The 21,894-nt window shown below is 45.2% G+C and overlaps 1 protein-coding gene across 2 annotated transcripts in view; it reads left to right on the top strand.

Annotated features, from left to right (window-relative positions):
* Nucleotides 1–16,900, top strand: part of LOC110531418 (5-hydroxytryptamine receptor 2C) — a 318,685-nt gene extending 301,785 nt beyond the window's left edge. For both annotated transcript variants that reach the window (XM_036987270.1, XM_036987271.1), the window contains 4 exons: nucleotides 2,874–3,074; nucleotides 14,402–14,565; nucleotides 14,929–15,285; nucleotides 15,895–16,900. In XM_036987270.1, coding sequence (XP_036843165.1) covers nucleotides 2,874–3,074; nucleotides 14,402–14,565; nucleotides 14,929–15,285; nucleotides 15,895–16,464 — 1,292 coding nt within the window. In that variant the 3' untranslated portion in view covers nucleotides 16,465–16,900. The remainder of the gene's footprint in view (nucleotides 1–2,873; nucleotides 3,075–14,401; nucleotides 14,566–14,928; nucleotides 15,286–15,894) is intronic.
* Nucleotides 16,901–21,894: the final 4,994 nt, after the last annotated feature.

The following is a 21,894-nucleotide window of genomic DNA, read 5'->3' on the forward strand; positions in this document are numbered from 1 at the left end:
ACAAAGACAGAGAGAGAGACAAAGACAGAGAGAGAGACAAAGACAGAGAGAGAGACAAAGACAGAGAGAGAGACAAAGACAGAGAGAGAGACAAAGACGGAGAGAGAGACAAAGACGGAGAGAGAGAGGTAGGTGATTAAGTATATCGGTAACATGTTTCATCATGCATGAACCTTTTAAATGCAATTAAATAAATATTGTATGTTGTTTTTATTTAAATGTGCTTAAACAGGGATATCCCATTATACAGGTGTTTATTTGAGAACTCGGGCATGTACAGTATATTCATTTATATTTGTGTGTGTGTTCTCATTCCATAATCTGTCCCTTGTCATCTCTAGCACAGTGTGTCCATGTCTCTCTCTCTCTCTCGCTCTCTCAATTCAATTCAATTTAAGGGGCTTTATTTCTCCCCCTCTGTGTGGTTTATCTCAAACAACAGCTGTGCATTATAATCCAGAGAATAGAAGATCATCACCTCTTATCCCCATAATCCCACTCAGAACTCACACACACACACACACACACACACACACACACACACACACACACACACACACACACACACACACACACACACACACACACACACACACACACACAGAGGCCTTTAGCATTTTGGTTGAACTAAGCAAGATTTGGTTGGTATGTGAGTGATAGGTGAGAGGTCAGGGCCCCTGGAGGTCAGGGCCCCTGTGGGTTAGGGCCCCTGGGCACGTGCCTTTGCGTGCGCCCGATCAGTAATTTGGCCATTAATGTTACAAGTTTTATATGCTAGACTATTTTACCTTGCAATCTATAAAATGTTACAAGGTTTATATGCTAGACTATTTTCCCTTGCAATCTATAAAATGTTACAAGGTTTATATGCTAGACTATTTTACCTTGCAATCTATAAAATGTTACAAGGTTTATATGCTAGACTATTTTACCTAACAATCTATAAAATGTTACAAGGTTTATATGCTAGACTATTTTACCTAGCAATCTATAAAATGTTACAAGGTTTATATGCTAGACTATTTTACCTTGCAATCTATAAAATGTTACAAGGTTTATATGCTAGACTATTTTACCTAGCAATCTATAAAATGTTACAAGGTTTATATGCTAGACTATTTTACCTAGCAATCTATAAAATGTTATAAGGTTTATATGCTAGACTATTTTACCTAGCAATCTATAAAATGTTACAAGGTTTATATGCTAGACTATTTTACCTAGCAATCTATAAAATGTTACAAGGTTTATATGCTAGACTATAAAATGTTGGCTGACATGGCTAATTGATCGACTGTCAGTGGCTGTAGTAAAATAAGTGAAACTGCTGATGTGCTTCCAAATTTCAAAATTGCACATTGTGTATTCCAATATCCTATCTCACAACAGTGAATTGAGACTATTGAGGGCACCATAGTGGTCAGGTATAGGCACAGGCACCACTGCACAGTCTCACACACACTTGTCACACCATTCAGTTCTCCTTGATTCCCATTCAGCTGTGAAGACAGAATTGGAATGCTTGAGCTCTGAAACCAGGAATGAAAGAAAGAAAGAGTGATGATGGGAGGAGAGGAAGAGAGGGGGAGCGTAGGAGGAGAGGAAGAGAGGGGGAGCGTAGGAGGAGAGGAAGAGAGGGGGAGCGTAGGAGGAGAGGAAGAGAGGGGGAGCGTAGGAGGAGAAAATGGGAAAGTCCCTTGAGGCCATCTGTATCTAAAATAAGTTATCTTTGTGTCTCAGCTATCCTTCCTGCTCTCTCTCTTTCACCTCTTCTGCCTAGTGCTCGGTGTCCTATCCAGATATACCTGTATATATCTAACCTGCCCTTCAACCTCTCTCTCCCTCATCTTCCTTTCTCTCTCCCCCTCAACTTCTTTCTCTCCCTCTTCTCTCCCCCTCTCTCTCCCCTCCTCTCCCCCCTCGCTCCCCCTCTTCCTCTCTCTCTCTCCCACTCTCCCCCTATCTCTCCCCCATCCCTCCCTCTCTCTCCCCTCCTCTCCCCCTTCTCTCTCTCTCTCTCTCTCTCTCTCTCTCCCTCTTCTCCCTCTTTCTCTCTCCCCCCTCTCCCTCTCTCTCTCCCTCTTCTCTCTCTTTCCCCCTGCCTCTACCCCTCTCTCCCTCACCCCCTCTCTCCCCCTCTCTCCCCCTCTCTCTCCCCCTCTCCCCCTCTCTCTCCCCCATCCCTTCCTCTGTCTCCCATCCTCTCCCCCCTCTCTCTCTCTCCCCTCTCCCTCTCTCTCTGTCCCTCTCTCTCTCTCCCCATTCCTCTCCCCCTCTCTCTCCCCCCTCTCCCTCTCTCTCTGTCCCTCTCTCTCTCGCTCGCTCTCTCTCCCCTCCTCTCCCCCTCTCTCTCCCTTCCTCTCCCCCTCTGTCTTCTACCTCTCCCCCCTCTCTCCCCCTCTCTCCCCTCCTCTCCCCCTCACTCTCCCCTCCTCTCCCCCTCCCTCTCCCTCTCTCCCTCTCTCTCTCCACTCCTCTCCCCCTCTCTCTCTCCCGTCCTCTCCCCCTCTGTCTTCTACCTCTCCCTCCCTCTCTCCCCCTCTCTCCCTTCACTCTCCCCCTCCCTCTCTCCTTCTCCCTCTCTCTCGCCCCTCCTCTCCCCCTCTCACTCTCCCCTCCTCTCCCTCTCTCCCTCTCTCTCTTCCCCTCCTCTCCCCCTCCCTCTCCCCCTCTCCCTCTCTCTCTCTCCCCTCCTCTCCCCCTCTCTCTCCCCTCTCCTCTCCCTCTCCCTCTCCCTCTCTCTCTCTCCCCTCCTCTCCCTCTCTCTCTCTCCCCTCCTCTCCCCCTCTCTCTCTCCCCTCCTCTCCCCCTCTCTCTCTCCCCTCCTCTCCCCCTCTCTCTCCCCCCTCCTCTCCCTCTCTCTCTCCATCCAGACTATGTGTGGCCCCTGCCCAGTGCTCTGTGTCCTATCTGGATCTACCTGGACGTCCTCTTCTCCACATCGTCTATTATGCATCTGTGTGCCATATCTCTGGATCGATATGTGGCTATAAGGAATCCCATTGAACACAGCCGCTTCAACTCTAGAACCAAGGCCATGATGAAGATAGCAGCTGTATGGACCATATCAATAGGTATGTACAGTACATTGGGAAAAAAAGTATTCTTGACTTTTTCCAAATTTTGCTACCTAACAGCCTTATTATTACAGCCTTATTAAAAAATATATAAAATAATTGAATGTATCCTCATCAATCTACAAACAATACTCAAAAACAGTTTTTAAAAACATTTTTGCGAATGTAAATCAAATAAAAACAGAAATACTTTATTTACATAAGTATTCAGACCGTTTGCTATGAGACTCGAAATTATACATTCAATTGATTGGACATGATTCTGAAAAGCACACACCTGTCTATATAAGGTCCCACAGTTGACAGTGCAAGTCAGAGCCATGCGGTTGAAGGACTTGTCTGTAGAGCTCTGAGACTGGATTGTGTCGAGGCACAGATCTGGGGAAGGGTATCAAAACATAATTCTGCAGCATTGAAGGACCCCAGGAACACAGTGGCCTCCATCATTCTTAAACTGAAGAAGTTTGGAACCACCAAGACTCTCCCTAGTTTTGGCCGCCTGAGCAACTGAGCAATCAGGGAGAAGGGCCTTGGTCAGGGAGGTGACCAAGATCCCGATGGTCACTCTGACAGAGCTCTAGAGTTCCTCTGTGGAGATGGAAGAAGCTTCCAGAAGGACAACTATCTCTGCAGCACTTCACCAATCAGGCCTTTATGGTAGAGTGGCCAGACGGAAGCCACTCCTCAGTGGCCCAAGTCTAACAGAATCCATGTACACACGCTGGCAGAGGTTGTATCAGTTTCCTGCTATTCTGAGTTTCCACCCTGGACCAGTACCCTCTCTCTTTACAGAGAGCTAGTGTGCTCTTATGGTACTGTGCCATGCCAGGGGATGGTCTGTGTGGACCAATACCCTCTCTCTTTACAGAGAGCTAGTATGCTCTTATCGTACTGTGCCATGCCAGGGGATGGTCTGTGTGGTTCAATACCCTCTCTCTTTACAGAGAGCTAGTATGCTCTTATCGTACTGTGCCATGCCAGGGGATGGTCTGTGTGGACCAATACCCTCTCTCTTTACAGAGAGCTAGTATGTTCTTATGGTATTGTGCCATGCCAGGGGATGGTCTGTGTGGACCAATACCCTCTCTCTTTACAGAGAGCTAGTATGCTCTTATGGTACTGTGCCATGCCAGGGGATGGTCTGTGTGGACCAATACCCTCTCTCTTTACAGAGAGCTAGTATGTTCTTATGGTACTGTGCCATGCCAGGGGATGGTCTGTGTGGACCAATACCCTCTCTCTTTACAGAGAGCTAGTATGTTCTTATGGTACTGTGCCATGCCAGGGGATGGTCTGTGTGGACCAATACCCTCTCTCTTTACAGAGAGCTAGTATGTTCTTATGGTACTGTGCCATGCCAGGGGATGGTCTGTGTGGACCAATACCCTCTCTCTTTACAGAGAGCTAGTATGTTCTTATGGTACTGTGCCATGCCAGGGGATGGTCTGTGTGGACCAATACCCTCTCTCTTTACAGAGAGCTAGTATGTTCTTATGGTACTGTGCCATTTATTTTATTTATTTACTTTATTTTACCTTTATTTAACCAGGTAGGCAAGTTGAGAACAAGTTCTCATTTACAATTGCGACCTGGCCAAGATAAAGCAAAGCAGTTCGACAGATACAACAACACAGAGTTACACATGGAGTAAAACAAACATACAGTCAATAATAAAGTATAAACAAGTCTATATACAATGTGAGCAAATGAGGTGAGAAGGGAGGCAAAGGCAAAAAAGGCCTTGGTGGCAAGGTAAATACAATATAGCAAGTAAAACACTGGAATGGTAGTTTTGCAATGGAAGAATGTGCAAAGTAGAAATAAAAATAATGGGGTGCAAAGGAGCAAAATAAATAAATAAATTAAAAACAGTTGGGAAAGAGGTAGTTGATAGGGCTAAATTATAGGTGGGCTATGTACAGGTGCAGTAATCTGTGAGCTGCTCTGACAGTTGGTGCTTAAAGCTAGTGAGGGAGATAAGTGTTTCCAGTTTCAGAGATTTTTGTAGTTCGTTCCAGTCATTGGCAGCAGAGAACTGGAAAGAGAGGCGGCCAAAGAAAGAATTGGTTTTGGGGGTGACTAGAGAGATATACCTGCTGGAGCGTGTGCTACAGGTGGGAGATGCTATGGTGACCAGCGAGCTGAGATAAGGGGGGACTTTACCTAGCAGGGTCTTGTAGATGACATGGAGCCAGTGGGTTTGGCGACGACTATGAAGCGAGGGCCAGCCAACGAGAGCGTACAGGTCGCAATGGTGGGTAGTATATGGGGCTTTGGTGACAAAACGGATTGCACTGTGATAGACTGCATCCAATTTGTTGAGTAGGGTATTGGAGGCTATTTTGTAAATTACATCGCCAAAGTCGAGGATTGGTAGGATGGTCAGTTTTACAAGGGTATGTTTGGCAGCATGAGTGAAGGATGCTTTGTTGCGAAATAGGAAGCCAATTCTAGATTTAACTTTGGATTGGAGATGTTTGATATGGGTCTGGAAGGAGAGTTTACAGTCTAACCAGACACCTAAGTATTTGTAGTTGTCCACGTATTCTAAGTCAGAGCCGTCCAGAGTAGTGATGTTGGACAGGCGGGTAGGTGCAGGTAGCGATCGGTTGAAGAGCATGCATTTAGCCATGCCAGGGGATGGTCTGTGTGGACCAATACCCTCTCTCTTTACAGAGAGCTAGTGTGTTCTTATGGTACTGTGCCATGCCAAGGGATGGTCTGTGTGGACCAATACCCTCTCTCTTTACAGAGAGCTAGTATGCTCTTATCGTACTGTGCCATGCCAGGGGATGGTTTGTGTGGACCAATACCCTCTCTCTTTACAGAGAGCTAGTATGCTCTTATGGTACTGTGCCATGCCAGGGGATGGTCTGTGTGGACCAATACCCTCTCTCTTTACAGAGAGCTAGTATGTTCTTATGGTACTGTGCCATGCCAGGGGATGGTCTGTGTGGACCAATACCCTCTCTCTTTACAGAGAGCTAGTATGCTCTTATCGTACTGTGCCATGCCAGGGGATGGTCTGTGTGGACCAATACCCTCTCTCTTTACAGAGAGCTAGTGTGTTCTTATGGTACTGTGCCATGCCAGGGGATGGTCTGTGTGGACCAATACCCTCTCTCTTTACAGAGAGCTAGTATGCTCTTATGGTACTGTGCCATGCCAGGGGTTGGTCTGTGTGGTCCAATACCCTCTCTCTTTACAGAGAGCTAGTATGTTCTTATGGTACTGTGCCATGCCAGGGGATGGTCTGTGTGGACCAATACCCTCTCTCTTTACAGAGAGCTAGTATGCTCTTATGGTACTGTGCCATGCCAGGGGTTGGTCTGTGTGGTCCAATACCCTCTCTCTTTACAGAGAGCTAGTATGCTCTTATGGTACTGTGCCATGCCAGGGGATGGTCTGTGTGGACCAATACCCTCTCTCTTTACAGAGAGCTAGTATGTTCTTATGGTACTGTGCCATGCCAGGGGATGGTCTGTGTGGACCAATACCCTCTCTCTTTACAGAGAGCTAGTATGTTCTTATGGTACTGTGCCATGCCAGGGGATGGTCTGTGTGGACCAATACCCTCTCTCTTTACAGAGAGCTAGTATGTTCTTATGGTACTGTGCCATGCCAGGGGATGGTCTGTGTGGACCAATACCCTCTCTCTTTACAGAGAGCTAGTATGTTCTTATGGTACTGTGCCATGCCAGGGGATGGTCTGTGTGGACCAATACCCTCTCTCTTTACAGAGAGCTAGTATGTTCTTATGGTACTGTGCCATTTATTTTATTTATTTACTTTATTTTACCTTTATTTAACCAGGTAGGCAAGTTGAGAACAAGTTCTCATTTACAATTGCGACCTGGCCAAGATAAAGCAAAGCAGTTTGACAGATACAACAACACAGAGTTACACATGGAGTAAAACAAACATACAGTCAATAATAAAGTATAAACAAGTCTATATACAATGTGAGCAAATGAGGTGAGAAGGGAGGCAAAGGCAAAAAAAGGCCTTGGTGGCAAGGTAAATACAATATAGCAAGTAAAACACTGGAATGGTAGTTTTGCAATGGAAGAATGTGCAAAGTAGAAATAAAAATAATGGGGTGCAAAGGAGCAAAATAAATAAATAAATTAAAAACAGTTGGGAAAGAGGTAGTTGATAGGGCTAAATTATAGGTGGGCTATGTACAGGTGCAGTAATCTGTGAGCTGCTCTGACAGTTGGTGCTTAAAGCTAGTGAGGGAGATAAGTGTTTCCAGTTTCAGAGATTTTTGTAGTTCGTTCCAGTCATTGGCAGCAGAGAACTGGAAAGAGAGGCGGCCAAAGAAAGAATTGGTTTTGGGGGTGACTAGAGAGATATACCTGCTGGAGCGTGTGCTACAGGTGGGAGATGCTATGGTGACCAGCGAGCTGAGATAAGGGGGGACTTTACCTAGCAGGGTCTTGTAGATGACATGGAGCCAGTGGGTTTGGCGACGACTATGAAGCGAGGGCCAGCCAACGAGAGCGTACAGGTCGCAATGGTGGGTAGTATATGGGGCTTTGGTGACAAAACGGATTGCACTGTGATAGACTGCATCCAATTTGTTGAGTAGGGTATTGGAGGCTATTTTGTAAATTACATCGCCAAAGTCGAGGATTGGTAGGATGGTCAGTTTTACAAGGGTATGTTTGGCAGCATGAGTGAAGGATGCTTTGTTGCGAAATAGGAAGCCAATTCTAGATTTAACTTTGGATTGGAGATGTTTGATATGGGTCTGGAAGGAGAGTTTACAGTCTAACCAGACACCTAAGTATTTGTAGTTGTCCACGTATTCTAAGTCAGAGCCGTCCAGAGTAGTGATGTTGGACAGGCGGGTAGGTGCAGGTAGCGATCGGTTGAAGAGCATGCATTTAGCCATGCCAGGGGATGGTCTGTGTGGACCAATACCCTCTCTCTTTACAGAGAGCTAGTGTGTTCTTATGGTACTGTGCCATGCCAAGGGATGGTCTGTGTGGACCAATACCCTCTCTCTTTACAGAGAGCTAGTATGCTCTTATCGTACTGTGCCATGCCAGGGGATGGTTTGTGTGGACCAATACCCTCTCTCTTTACAGAGAGCTAGTATGCTCTTATGGTACTGTGCCATGCCAGGGGATGGTCTGTGTGGACCAATACCCTCTCTCTTTACAGAGAGCTAGTATGTTCTTATGGTACTGTGCCATGCCAGGGGATGGTCTGTGTGGACCAATACCCTCTCTCTTTACAGAGAGCTAGTATGTTCTTATTGTACTGTGCCATGCCAGGGGATGGTCTGTGTGGACCAATACCCTCTCTCTTTACAGAGAGCTAGTATGCTCTTATCGTACTGTGCCATGCCAGGGGATGGTCTGTGTGGACCAATACCCTCTCTCTTTACAGAGAGCTAGTGTGCTCTTATCGTACTGTGCCATGCCAGGGGATGGTTTGTGTGGACCAATACCCTCTCTCTTTACAGAGAGCTAGTATGCTCTTATGGTACTGTGCCATGCCAGGGGATGGTCTGTGTGGACCAATACCCTCTCTCTTTACAGAGAGCTAGTATGCTCTTATGGTACTGTGCCATGCCAGGGGATGGTCTGTGTGGACCAATACCCTCTCTCTTTACAGAGAGCTAGTATGCTCTTATGGTACTGTGCCATGCCAGGGGATGGTCTGTGTGGACCAATACCCTCTCTCTTTACAGAGAGCTAGTATGCTCTTATGGTACTGTGCCATGCCAGGGGATGGTCTGTGTGGACCAATACCCTCTCTCTTTACAGAGAGCTAGTATGTTCTTATGGTACTGTGCCATGCCAGGGGATGGTCTGTGTGGACCAATACCCTCTCTCTTTACAGAGAGCTAGTATGCTCTTATGGTACTGTGCCATGCCAGGGGATGGTCTGTGTGGACCAATACCCTCTCTCTTTACAGAGAGCTAGTATGCTCTTATGGTACTGTGCCATGCCAGGGGATGGTCTGTGTGGACCAATACCCTCTCTCTTTACAGAGAGCTAGTATGTTCTTATGGTACTGTGCCATGCCAGGGGATGGTCTGTGTGGACCAATGCCCTCTCTCTTTACAGAGAGCTAGTATGTTCTTATGGTACTGTGCCATGCCAGGGGATGGTCTGTGTGGACCAATACCCTCTCTCTTTACAGAGAGCTAGTATGCTCTTATCGTACTGTGCCATGCCAGGGGATGGTCTGTGTTGACCAATACCCTCTCTCTTTACAGAGAGCTAGTGTGCTCTTATCGTACTGTGCCATGCCAGGGGATGGTTTGTGTGGACCAATACCCTCTCTCTTTACAGAGAGCTAGTATGCTCTTATGGTACTGTGCCATGCCAGGGGATGGTCTGTGTGGACCAATACCCTCTCTCTTTACAGAGAGCTAGTATGCTCTTATGGTACTGTGCCATGCCAGGGGTTGGTCTGTGTGGTCCAATACCCTCTCTCTTTACAGAGAGCTAGTATGTTCTTATGGTACTGTGCCATGCCAGGGGATGGTCTGTGTGGACCAATACCCTCTCTCTTTACAGAGAGCTAGTATGCTCTTATGTTACTGTGCCATGCCAGGGGTTGGTCTGTGTGGTCCAATACCCTCTCTCTTTACAGAGAGCTAGTATGCTCTTATGGTACTGTGCCATGCCAGGGGATGGTCTGTGTGGACCAATACCCTCTCTCTTTACAGAGAGCTAGTATGTTCTTATGGTACTGTGCCATGCCAGGGGATGGTCTGTGTGGACCAATACCCTCTCTCTTTACAGAGAGCTAGTATGTTCTTATGGTACTGTGCCATGCCAGGGGATGGTCTGTGTGGACCAATACCCTCTCTCTTTACAGAGAGCTAGTATGTTCTTATGGTACTGTGCCATGCCAGGGGATGGTCTGTGTGGACCAATACCCTCTCTCTTTACAGAGAGCTAGTATGTTCTTATGGTACTGTGCCATGCCAGGGGATGGTCTGTGTGGACCAATACCCTCTCTCTTTACAGAGAGCTAGTATGTTCTTATGGTACTGTGCCATGCCAGGGGATGGTCTGTGTGGACCAATACCCTCTCTCTTTACAGAGAGCTAGTATGTTCTTATGGTACTGTGCCATGCCAGGGGATGGTCTGTGTGGACCAATACCCTCTCTCTTTACAGAGAGCTAGTATGTTCTTATGGTACTGTACCATGCCAGGGGATGGTCTGTGTGGACCAATACCCTCTCTCTTTACAGAGAGCTAGTATGTTCTTATTGTACTGTGCCATGCCAGGGGATGGTCTGTGTGGACCAATACCCTCTCTCTTTACAGAGAGCTAGTATGCTCTTATCGTACTCTTATCTGTCTGTCTGTCTGTCTGTCTGTCTGTCTGTCTGTCTGTCTGTCTGTCTGTCTGTCTGTCTGTCTGTCTGTCTGTCTGTCTGTCTGTCTGTCTGTCTGTCTGTCTATCTATCTATCTATCTATATCTCTTTCTCTCTCTATCTTTATCTATCTATATCTCTTTCTCTCTCTGTCTGTCTGTCTGTCTGTCTGTCTGTCTGTCTGTCTGTCTGTCTGTCTATCTATCTATCTATCTGTCTATCTGTCTATCTATCTATCTATCTAGTAAACACTACACTCACACTAGTTTCAAAATAATGTACATTTCAAATGTTATATTATTGTCTGTGTACAGTGTTGTAACAATGTGCAAATAGTTGAAGTATGAAAGGGGAGATAAATAGACTGATGTTATAATGATGTTGTAATATGTTGTATTTACAATGTTGTTTGTGCTCCTCTGGTTGCCCTTTTCTCATGGCAACGGGACACACATCTGGCTGCTGGGATGGCACACTGTGTGGTATTTCTCCTAATAGTTGGAGTTTATCAAAATTGGGTTTGTTTTCAAATTATTTGTGGGTCTGTGTAATCTGAGGGAAATATGTCTCTCTAATATGGTCATACATTGGGCAGGAGGTTAGGAAGTGCAGCTCAGTTTCCACCTCATTTTGTGGGCAGTGAGCACATAGCCTGTCTTCTCTTGGGAGCCATGTCTGCCTACGGCGGCCTTTCTCAATAGCAAGGCTATGCTCACTGAGTCTGTACATAGTCAAAGCTTTCCTTAAGTTTGGGTCAGTCACAGTGGTCAGGTATTCTGTCACTGTGTACTCTCTGTTTAGGGCCAAATAGCATTCTAGTTTACTCAGTTTTCTTGTTAATTCTTTCCTATGTTTCAAGTAATCACCTTATTTTTGTTTTCTCATAATTTGGTTGGGTCTAATTGTGCTGCTGTCCTGGGGCTCTGTGGGGTCTGTTTGTGTTTGTCAACAGAGTACCAGCTTGCTTTAGGGGACTCTTTTCCAGGTGAATCTCATTCTCTTTCACTCAATTCAATTCAATTCAAGAGGGGCTTTATATGTTTACATTTAAATAAACAATTAACAAAAGTGACGAACCAAATCCATGAGGACTAATAACAACAAGAAAAACAATACTCAGTGACATTACAGTACTAATTCTATCATGATAGAGACATAGGTTCTAATGTTATTGTTCTGATTGGTCGTTCCACTGGCTGTACCTGCTGGTGTGGCAGGAAGCTATGTACTTTGCTGCAAATGTTCCATAAAAGGGGTTTTCTCCCAATAGATATGGGATTTTCTCTTTTCTCTCTCTCACTCATACAGATAAGTCATGTGAATAGGACAGCCGGGTAAGAGGGTGACAGGTCAGATTGTGTGTCCAGTGTGTGTGTGTCCAGTGTGTGTGTGTCCAGTGTGTGCGTGTCCAGTGTGTGTGTGTCCAGTGTGTGTGTGTCCAGTGTGTGCGTGTCCAGTGTGTGTGTGTCCAGTGTGTGTGTGTCCAGTGTGTGTGTGTCCAGTGTGTGCGTGTCCAGTGTGTGCGTGTCCAGTGTGTGCGTGTCCAGTGTGTGCGTGTCCAGTGTGTGCGTGTCCAGTGTGTGTGTGTGTGTGTGTGTGTGTGTGTGTGTGTGTGTGTAGGCAGATAACAAGGTAACAGGTCAGGTTGTGGTTTCAGAACAATCAGAGGATCCGATCACATCAGATGAAAGATTAATTAGAGATTATTTAGATAAGAGTAAATTACGTAATCTATTCCCTATCTCTGTCTGTCTGTTGACCGGTCTCTCTCTCTCTTTCTCTCTCACTGCGTACCAGAGGAGGCTGGTGGGAGGAGATATAGGAGGACGGGCTCATTGTAATGCCTGGAATGGAATCAATTGAATGGAAACGTGTTTGACTCCATTGCATCCATTAGAATAGCTCCTCCCACCAGCCTCCTCTGCTACATACCCCTCTCTCTCTCTCTCTCTCTCTCTCTCTCTCTCTCTCTTTTCTTTCGGCTTTCCCCTCCCCCTCTCTCCCTCTTTTCTCTACTCCCCTCTCTATATTCTTCTCTTGTCCTTTTCTCTAGATTTATTGATGGCTATTTGGGCTGCACAACAAGGACAAACACTTCATCACTCTCGTCCCTCCCATCATTCTCTTTTTCTCTCCTTCTCTTTCTGTCTCTGGCTCTCTCCACATTGTGTCCACGCATTTCCCAGTCATTAGCCTCCACCATGTACATCTGTCTCTCTCCCCTCTCCCTCCTTCCCTCCTTTTGTTCTCTCCTTCTCTCATCCCTCTCTTTTGTTCTGTGGTATCGTTAGCCTCCACAACAAGGACAAAATGTTAATCTCTCTCTTCCCCCAGCTTCTTACCATCCTCTCTTCACCCAGCTTCTTACCATCCTCTCTTCCCCCAGCTTCTTACCATCCTCTCTTCCCCCAGCTTCTTACCATCCTCTCTTCCCCCAGCTTCTTACCATCCTCTCTTCCCCCAGCTTCTTACCATCCTCTCTTCCCCCAGCTTCTTACCATCCTCTCTTCCCCCAGCTTCTTACCATCCTCTCTTCCCCCAGCTTCTTACCATCCTCTCTTCCCCCAGCTTCTTACCATCCTCTCTTCCCCCAGCTTCTTACCATCCTCTCTTCCCCCAGCTTCTTACCATCCTCTCTTCCCCCATCTTCTTACCATCCTCTCTTCCCCCAGCTTCTTACCATCCTCTCTTCCCCCAGCTTCTTACCATCCTCTCTTCCCCCAGCTTCTTACCATCCTCTCTTCCCCCAGCTTCTTACCATCCTCTCTTCCCCCAGCTTCTTACCATCCTCTCTCATAGCAGCCCTTTTTTCTCACTCCAAAAGTCCTCCATAACAACAATGACTCATCCATCTCTCTCTCTCCTTCTCTCTGTCTCTCTCTCCTTCTCTCTGCTCTCTCTCTCCTTCTCTCTCTCTCTCTCTCTCTCTCTCTCTCTCTCTCTCCTATCTGTCGCTCTCTCTCTCTCTCTCTCTCTCTCTCTCTCTCTCAATTCAATTCAATTCAATTCAAGGGCTTTATTGGCATGGGAAACATGTGTTAGCATTGCCAAAGCAAGTGAGGTAGATAATATATAAAATGAATATATAAAGTGAAATAAACAATAAAAATTAACAGTAAACATCACACATACAGAAGTTTCAAAACAATAAAGACATTACAAATGTCATATTATATATATACAGTGTTTTAACAATGTACAAATGGTTAAAGGACACAAGATACAATAAATAAGCATAAATATGGGTTGTATTTACAATGGTGTTTGTTCTTCACTGGTTGCCCTTTTCTCGTGGCAACAGGTCACAAATCTTGCTGCTGTGATGGCACACTGTGGAATTTCACCCAGTAGATATGGGAGTTTACCAAAATCTCTCTCAATTCAATTCAATTCAATTCAAGGGCTTTATTGGCATGGGAAACATGTGTTAACATTGCCAAAGCAAGTGAGGTAGATAATATATAAAGTGAAAAATATAAAGTGAAAAACAATAAAAATTCTCTCTCTCTCTCCTTCTCTCGTCCCTCTCATCTCTCTTTGTCTCTCTCTTCTTCTCTCTGTCTCTCTCCTTCTCTCTCTCTCTCCTTCTCTCGTCCCTCTCATCTCTCTTTGTCTCTCTCTCCTTCTGTCATCCCTCTCTCTTTCTCTCCTACTCTCATCTCTCTATCTCGCTCCTCTCTCTCTCTGTCTCTCTCTTCTCCTACGAGTGTCCATCCCCATGCCAGTCATTGGCCTTCACAACAAGGTATTCATCCCTCCTTCCCTCCCTCTCTAATCCCACCTCCTTCTCTAATGATTACTTATCTTCTCATCCCCCTCTCTTTCTCTCTCTCCTTCTCTTCCTTTCTCTCTCTCTCCCTCTCCCTCTATTCTAGGTGTGTCCATGCCTATCCCGGTGACCGACCTTCACAACAAGGACAAGGTGTTCATGCCTCTCTAATCACTTTCTCTCTATTTTCATCCATCTCTCCTATAGGTGTGTCCATGCCTATCCCGGTGATCGGCCTTCACAACAAAGACAAGGTGTTTGTCAACGGCAGCTGTGTTCTGAACGAGGAGCGCTTCATGCTGGTTGGCTCCTTCGTGGCTTTCTTCATCCCATTGGTCATCATGGTTGTGTCCTACTGCCTCACCATACAGGTCAGAGAGTGTTTTTGATTGGCTAGTTATTTGATGTTCTGTCATTTGATTGGCTAGCCAATGTATTCCTCCAGCCTCTGATTGAATCCCATTGGTCATCATGTTAGTTTTGTAGTGCCTTACTATACAGGTCTGTCAGACAGGAAATATAACACAGACCCACTTTGTTGGTGACAACCGCAGTAGAGTCTGTGTTATGATTAACTAGCGATGTACTGGTCCATGTATTTGTCAGAAACAACTGGTCATAGGGCAGACAGGCTGGTACATCTTTAGTTGTTGCAGGGAATTATTATTATTTGACTAATAATGGTATGTCTGTCAGTGGTCCATCATGACATCACATCGTGTCTTCCCTCCCAGGTCCTCCAGCGCCAGGAGACCGTCTTCCTCTACGAGAGGAAAACTTCCTCCCAGCAGCCACTGCAGCCTCAGGCCACTCCCTCAAACCATCAGTCCCCACCTCCAAATTTCCTAGGCCTGCCCATAAACATTGAGGCTCCTCCTCCTAGCAGACAAGGAAGTCTGAGCTGCCTGAAAGGGGCGGAGCCTGACCGGCAGACCGGCCTCTTAAGCAGTTCCCCCTCGGAGAGCATCAGTATGATTCCGAGTTCGGGGGTGGCGTCCCAGCTGAGCTCTCCGGCAGGGCGTGATGCACGGGACAGTCACGGGAGGCGGGGGATGATGCAGGCGATCAAGAACGAGAGGCGGGCCTCCAAGGTGAGGATCAACTGTAGACATCTAGCAGTTTCTCCTCTTAATGTCTCTTCTCTTCCGTTTCTTTCCTTTCCATTCTGTCCTATTGCATTCCATCGCCTCTCATACACCACTCTGATCTACTCTACTCTGTTCTAGGTTCTGAGGATCTTGTTCTCCAATCTCCTCTGTTCTAGTGTGGTCTCTGTTCTCCAATCTCTGTTCTAGTGTGGTCTCTGTTCTCCAATCTCCTCTGTTCTAGTGTGGTCTCTGTTCTCCAATCTACTCTGTTCTAGTGTGGTCTCTGTTCTCCAATCTCCTCTGTTCTAGTGTGGTCTCTGTTTTCCAATCTACTCTGTTCTAGTGTGGTCTCTGTCCTCCAATCTACTCTGTTCTAGTGTGGTCTCTGTTCTCCAATCTCCTCTGTTCTAGTGTGGTCTCTGTTCTCCAATCTACTATGTTCTAGTGTGGTCTCTGTTCTCCAATCTCCTCTGTTCTAGTGTGGTCTCTGTTCTCCAATCTACTCTGTTCTAGTGTGGTCTCTGTTCTCCAATCTACTCTGTTCTAGTGTGGTCTCTGTTCTCCAATCTACTCTGTTCTAGCGTGGTCCATGTTCTCTGTTCTGTGTTGTAGGTGCTGGGGATCGTGTTCTTCCTGTTTCTGATCATGTGGTGCCCCTTCTTCATCACCAATGTCACTTACGTCCTCTGTCAGGGTTCCTGCAACGAGCCTTTATTGGCTGAGCTCCTCAACGTCTTTGTGTGGGTGGGATACATCTCCTCTGGAGTCAACCCATTGGTCTATACGTTGTTTAACAAGACATACAGAAGGGCCTTTTCCAGCTATATACGTTGTCAGTATAACACAGGGCCGATGGCAGGGGTTAGTAGTAAATCGCTAGCTGTTCCCACCATCCAGTGTCCGTCTCATGCGGTCACGCCCATATTTGGACATCATGGAGGGAATGGGAAGAAGGGAAGTGTGGACCGGAATAGCAACTGTCGGAATGGTGGTGGAGGGGGCGGGGCCGATGGTAACGGGATGATCAGAGGGGTGGAGCCTGACGATCCTACAGATGACGGGATGAGGATGGATATGGAATGCCCCGGGATGATGTCGGAATTGGAACCCAGAATGTCGGAGCTGAAGCTATCTGTCGACAGCTTCTGCCACGCTCACTTGGAGCGCACCAGCAGCGTCTGATTGGTTGATTGGATAATTGGATTACGCCAGCTCTGCGGCTCATTGGCTGATGATGGACAGGCGGACTTGAAGTAATGTGAGGGAGAGAAGGACTGTAGTGGGCATGTGTCAAATAACACCCTATTCACTGTGTAGGGCACTACCTTGAACAAAACGCCCTATTCAGGCAGCTCTCTGTAGGGCTATGGTCAACACTAGTGCACTACGTGGGGAACAGGGTCAAATTTGAGACACAGCCACAGTGGGTGGTGTGGACACTTCTGGAAGAATGTATCATGGAAGGACTTACCTTGATTCTTAACCCTTGACCTGGGTGTCATGGACTTGTACAATTTAGAACCCCACAGAAGGAGAAGAAGGAGGAGAAGGAGGAGAAGAAGGAGGAGGAAGAGAAGAAGGAGAAGGAGGAGAAGAAGGAGGAGAAGGAGAATGAGAAGGAGAAGAAGAAGGAGGAGGAGGAGGAGAAGAAAGGAAGAGGAGAAGGAGGAGGAGGAGAAAAGAGGAGAAGGAGAAGAAAGGAGGAGGAGAAGGGGGAGGAGGAGAAGGAGGAGGGGGAGGAGGAGAAGAAAGGAGGAGGAGAAGGAGAAAGAGGAGGAGAAGGAGATGAATGAGGAGGAGGAGGAGGAGGAGGAGAAGGAGATGGAAGAGAAGGAGGAGGAAGAGGGGAAGGAGATGGAGGAGGAGAAGGAGGAGGAGGAGGAGATGAAGACATAATTCAAAGCTGAACAGAGAGAAACTCGAGACTTCATAGTCTATGTCCTGAATGGCACCCTATTCCCTACACAGTGCACTACGTTTGATCCACTACATAGGGAATAGGGTTCCATGTCAGATGCTTCCATAGTCAAATGCAGTCTAACTTATTGTGTAATGGATCTTAGTGAAAATTCAGCACCATGGACACGACATAACAATACAACAGGTCTGAATGGAGCTTTTTCCAGTGTGTATAAAACAAGTCTATAATGGTTACTAGGGAGACTGGTAATGATGACTGGAGAAAGGTTACTATAGCCCCAATGACCGTCACAGTGCCACCTTGTGGTGAGACAGGGGGTAGCACCAAGAACCCACCTCATTAAAATGAGTAGACTGTGTAGGTAGAAGTCAATGGCCCTGACCACTGATACAGGGTCAAATTGTTGGGAGTTGGGTAACCTGATCCTAGATCTGAGGTTAGGATTGACTTATTTTAATGCTTACATGAGGGTGGATGAAGGGGTTGGAAACACTGGTCTCAGTACAATGGATCTCTCTCACACGTCATAATGTATTACCTCATACTGATGGCCACGGCAGGCAGTCCTTGAGAAGACGGATCAAACCCAGTCCAGTTAAGGATGATCAGCACTCTGAGAGTCTTTCTGGATACAGGTCTCAGAGGGATTGTCTTGGTCCCTCACCGCCAGCCTAACTCCAGGCCTTGACCAGAACATAACCCCAACCATACAGATGCCGGATCTTAATTTGAGCACCTTTTTTGTTGCTGATCATTTTCCTGCTCGGCAGGAAATGCTAACTTATTGTGTACTCAAGGTTTAAAAAAAATGCTTCTAAAGTTTGTAATGTCCACTTTAAAATGTCCAGATTCGATTTGCCCTAACAAAAAAATGATTAACTCTTACAAAAAATTGTCCATTAATTATAATCCATATAATAATTCACATTTGCTATTGCTGCAGTATTGTTTTCCTACTCTGTCAAACTGGCTCAAATTAAGATCCTACATTTGTAGCTGTGATCAAAACTCAACTAAAAGCATAGGCTATAACCCTATCATAGAACAAACCTCACCATAACCCAATCTACATTATATGAGTAACCCTATGGGCCTATATAACCCACATACACCCTGAAAGTTATCCCTACAACTCATACTCAACGCTGCCACAACCACAACCAAAACACCAGAGCATCTGACTGAATGTACTACCTATGACAACCTCTGACCCCTCTACACAGGTCACACACAGGTCAAATGTTTTATTTTAACACACTTTGGCTACGTCTCAAATGGCACCCTATTCTCTATATAGTGCACTACTTTTCACCAGGGACCATAGGGCTCTGATAAAAGTAGTGCCCCATGTAGGGAATAGGGTGCCATTTAAGATGCACACTGTCTAGCTCCTAAGTAAGGAAGATGGAACAATAGGCCTAACCGATCACTAGGAACGTTGGAGTTTTTTCCAGACAAAAGACAGAGGTCAATAGGACTACAGGCCCTTTGCCACGTTTGACATGAAGTTGAGCAAAAAAAACGAAACTAAAACTAATAAAGAGGAGTGCAGAGAGAAGAGGACGCCGAGAGAAAACCCCCCTGAAAGAATCGGGTTTTGGTTTGATCCGAAATCAGTTTGCGAAACCAGTTTGCTTAAACAATGTATTTGAAGCTGTATATGTGATCCGTAACCGTGTGTGTAGGATAGAGCTCTGGTCCAGGGCATTAGAGCATCCTCTTCTCAGCGTTGCCAAACTAACGCTGCGCTCGTGAAATCTCTCAAATTCGTAACTAAGGGCATACGACTGGGAAAAATCCAGTTTGAACGGCCCTCTAACTGGTAATTACCAGTGGGGAAACTCATCCATCATCCCTGAGCTACGACTTCTCCCACATGCTGACCTCTGACGTCACCTACTAAGGAAATGACCTTCATAACAGCATTTTCAGCAGCTAAATGCAACAACAAAGCATCATTTAATTTAACAAATGTAAAAAATCTCTGGATATGTTTGTTGAACATTGTAATTTGTTGACGAGCATGATGGCTGTACTTTTAGTCTACGGTTGATACAACTTGTTTGCCAATCAGCCGATTGGCGTTCTTAACTAGCTCAAAGCATGTGAACGCATTGCTGGTTGTAAACTGGTTGCTCCCAGTTTTACAAGTAGTGTTTTCAGAGTTTACCACTTGTTGTGAAACCAGCATAATGCCCCGGGCCAGAGTTAGAGATCTTTTATGTGTCAACCCCCTTACGTTACGATCAAATCAATCGGCATTTTTTTTAGACCATTTACTTGTGAATATCCGTCAATGACACTTCTCATGTTTTTACAACTTTAGTCATCCACACGACAATGTTTTTTATTTCATTTCCGTGTGATGCTGCTATTTATTTATTATTAAAATATAATTCTAATGTGTGCACAAAGTCTCCCTTCAGCTGGATGGATGGATGGATGGATGGAGGGAGGGAGGGAGGGAGGGAGGGAGGGAGGGAGGGAGGGAGGGAGGGAGGGAGGGAGGGAGAGAGGGAGGGAGGGAGATACTCTGAGGACTGCTGTTAGTTTGTCCAATTTTAATATATGGTAATTTTGTATGTCCAAATATGAATATTCAATTACATTGAAATTAATGGGTTTTCAGGTGGTGTATAGTGCAATGTCCCTGAAAATGGTTCTCTTACATCTTAAGTGATCCAGGTTCTTCCCCCATGTTTCCCACATGTACAGAATACACTTTTACACTTATAGATGACAAATTATGGGTATTATTTTATAGACCACCATAAGTCTGAATATTGATTAATTGACCCCAATGGGTCATGAAATGTAGTTTAACCAATTAATGTTGCCTAATATGGTGTGTTGTCAACAATTCAATCATATTTTTCACCAAAATAAGTATTTTTCTAAAATAATAAATGTACTCTATTTTTAGTGCACCATACTTTTTACTGACATATCAACTGCCTGGTTGAGCACATTATTTTAAAAAGTATTGCTTTTTAGCCTTTTTAACAAAACAATCTGTGACTAGTTTTCTTACAGCCGTCTGAGTGGGCAAAGTTAGAGTGCCACAACACTGAACTACAGCAACCCAAAAGGATCAAATTATGTGAATTCATGCAGGAGGGCTGGGGAAGTTGAGCTGAATATTTTTTTCATATCCACTTCTAAATCCATTGTCTAACCGGCTGCTCTACCAGACGGTTGAGAATAGGGTTAAATTACAGCATAGTTATAGGCCATATGTATGCTATTATAAAGTTGTTTGTCTAGTTATTGAGTGAAAGCCTCCCTTTTAAAGTATTATTTGCTTGATTCCCGGCTATGTGTTGAATGTAAGCCCATGTATTCTGCGCTTGACTGATTCCCGAACCATGGACAGCGACGCAAAAATGCTCGGGAGATCTGAGCATAAACAACTGTTTGTGGTTTCAAAAACGTGTTAAATGATGGTTATAGACAGGAACGTGCACCGGTAGGGCTCAACCAGTGCCCAAGCACCTACTTTTTTGCCCTCCTATGAAAATATGAAAAAGTGCCGTCGCAGCCCGGTGGATGGAAGTAATTGTATTATTTACTTTTAAATGTTATTTTGATTATCTAACAAATTGCACATCAAACTAGCTAATTTCACAATCTGTTGAATCTCTGAATTCAACAGAATTCCCACACCCCCCCACCCCGCCCCAATTGCGCCTCCTCCTTCTCTGGCTGCGGGCGCTGTGCTGAGAGACATGAATACTGGTAGGTGGCTACTTCTGAGTTGCATCTGTCATTCACTGTTAAGTCATTCACTGTTAAGTCATTCACTGTTAAGTCTTTCACTGTTAAGTCATTCACTGTTAAGTCAGTCACTGTTAAGTCTTTCACTGTTAAGTCTTTAAGTCATTCACTGTTAAGTCATTCACTGTTAAGTCTTTCACTGTTAAGTCATTCACTCTTAAGTCATTCACTGTTAAGTCATTCACTGTTAAGTCATTCACCGTTAAGTCTCACTGTTAAGTCTCACTGTTAATTCATTCACTGTTAAGTCATTCACTGTTAAGTCTTTAAGTCATTCACTGTTAAGTCTCACTGTTAAGTCATTCACTGTTAAGTCTCACTGTTAAGTCTTTAAGTTATTCACTCTTAAGTAATTCACTGTTAAGTCATTCACTGTTAAGTCTTTAAGTCATTCACTCTTAAGTCATTCACTGTTAAGTCTTTAAGTCATTCACTGTTAAGTCTCACTGTTAAATCATTCACTGTTAAGTCTCACTGTTAAGTCTTTCAGTGTTAAGTCATTCACTGTTAAGTCTTTAAGTCATTCACTGTTAAGGATAAATAATTATACTGCTTCTTAACAACAGGCAGATGTCAGCATATGAACAAACTCAAATCAAGTAAGAAATAGTTTGTTTCAACTGCATATCTAACTATTTAAATCATGTATATTAGGAGTCACCAGCATCAGCCTGCTTACAATGTGTGATGGTGGCTGTGGTTGTAGAAAATAAATAGGCGTATACATTTTGACACTTTGGCTACAGAGGCAGTTGGTATGTTATAAAAATATATATATGATTTGTTTTTGTTTTTAGCACCTTGACGCCTCTGTGACTGCCTGTTCTCAGTATGTAATGTGCGAATGAGTGATTTAAGCACCATGGACAGAGACGGACAGGCACGCTGTAGGTCTGGAAGAAAACAAGTGTTTGTGA

This window comes from Oncorhynchus mykiss, chromosome 9 (genome assembly GCF_013265735.2).
Source record: "Oncorhynchus mykiss isolate Arlee chromosome 9, USDA_OmykA_1.1, whole genome shotgun sequence".
In the NCBI taxonomy this organism is placed as follows: domain Eukaryota; kingdom Metazoa; phylum Chordata; class Actinopteri; order Salmoniformes; family Salmonidae; genus Oncorhynchus; species Oncorhynchus mykiss.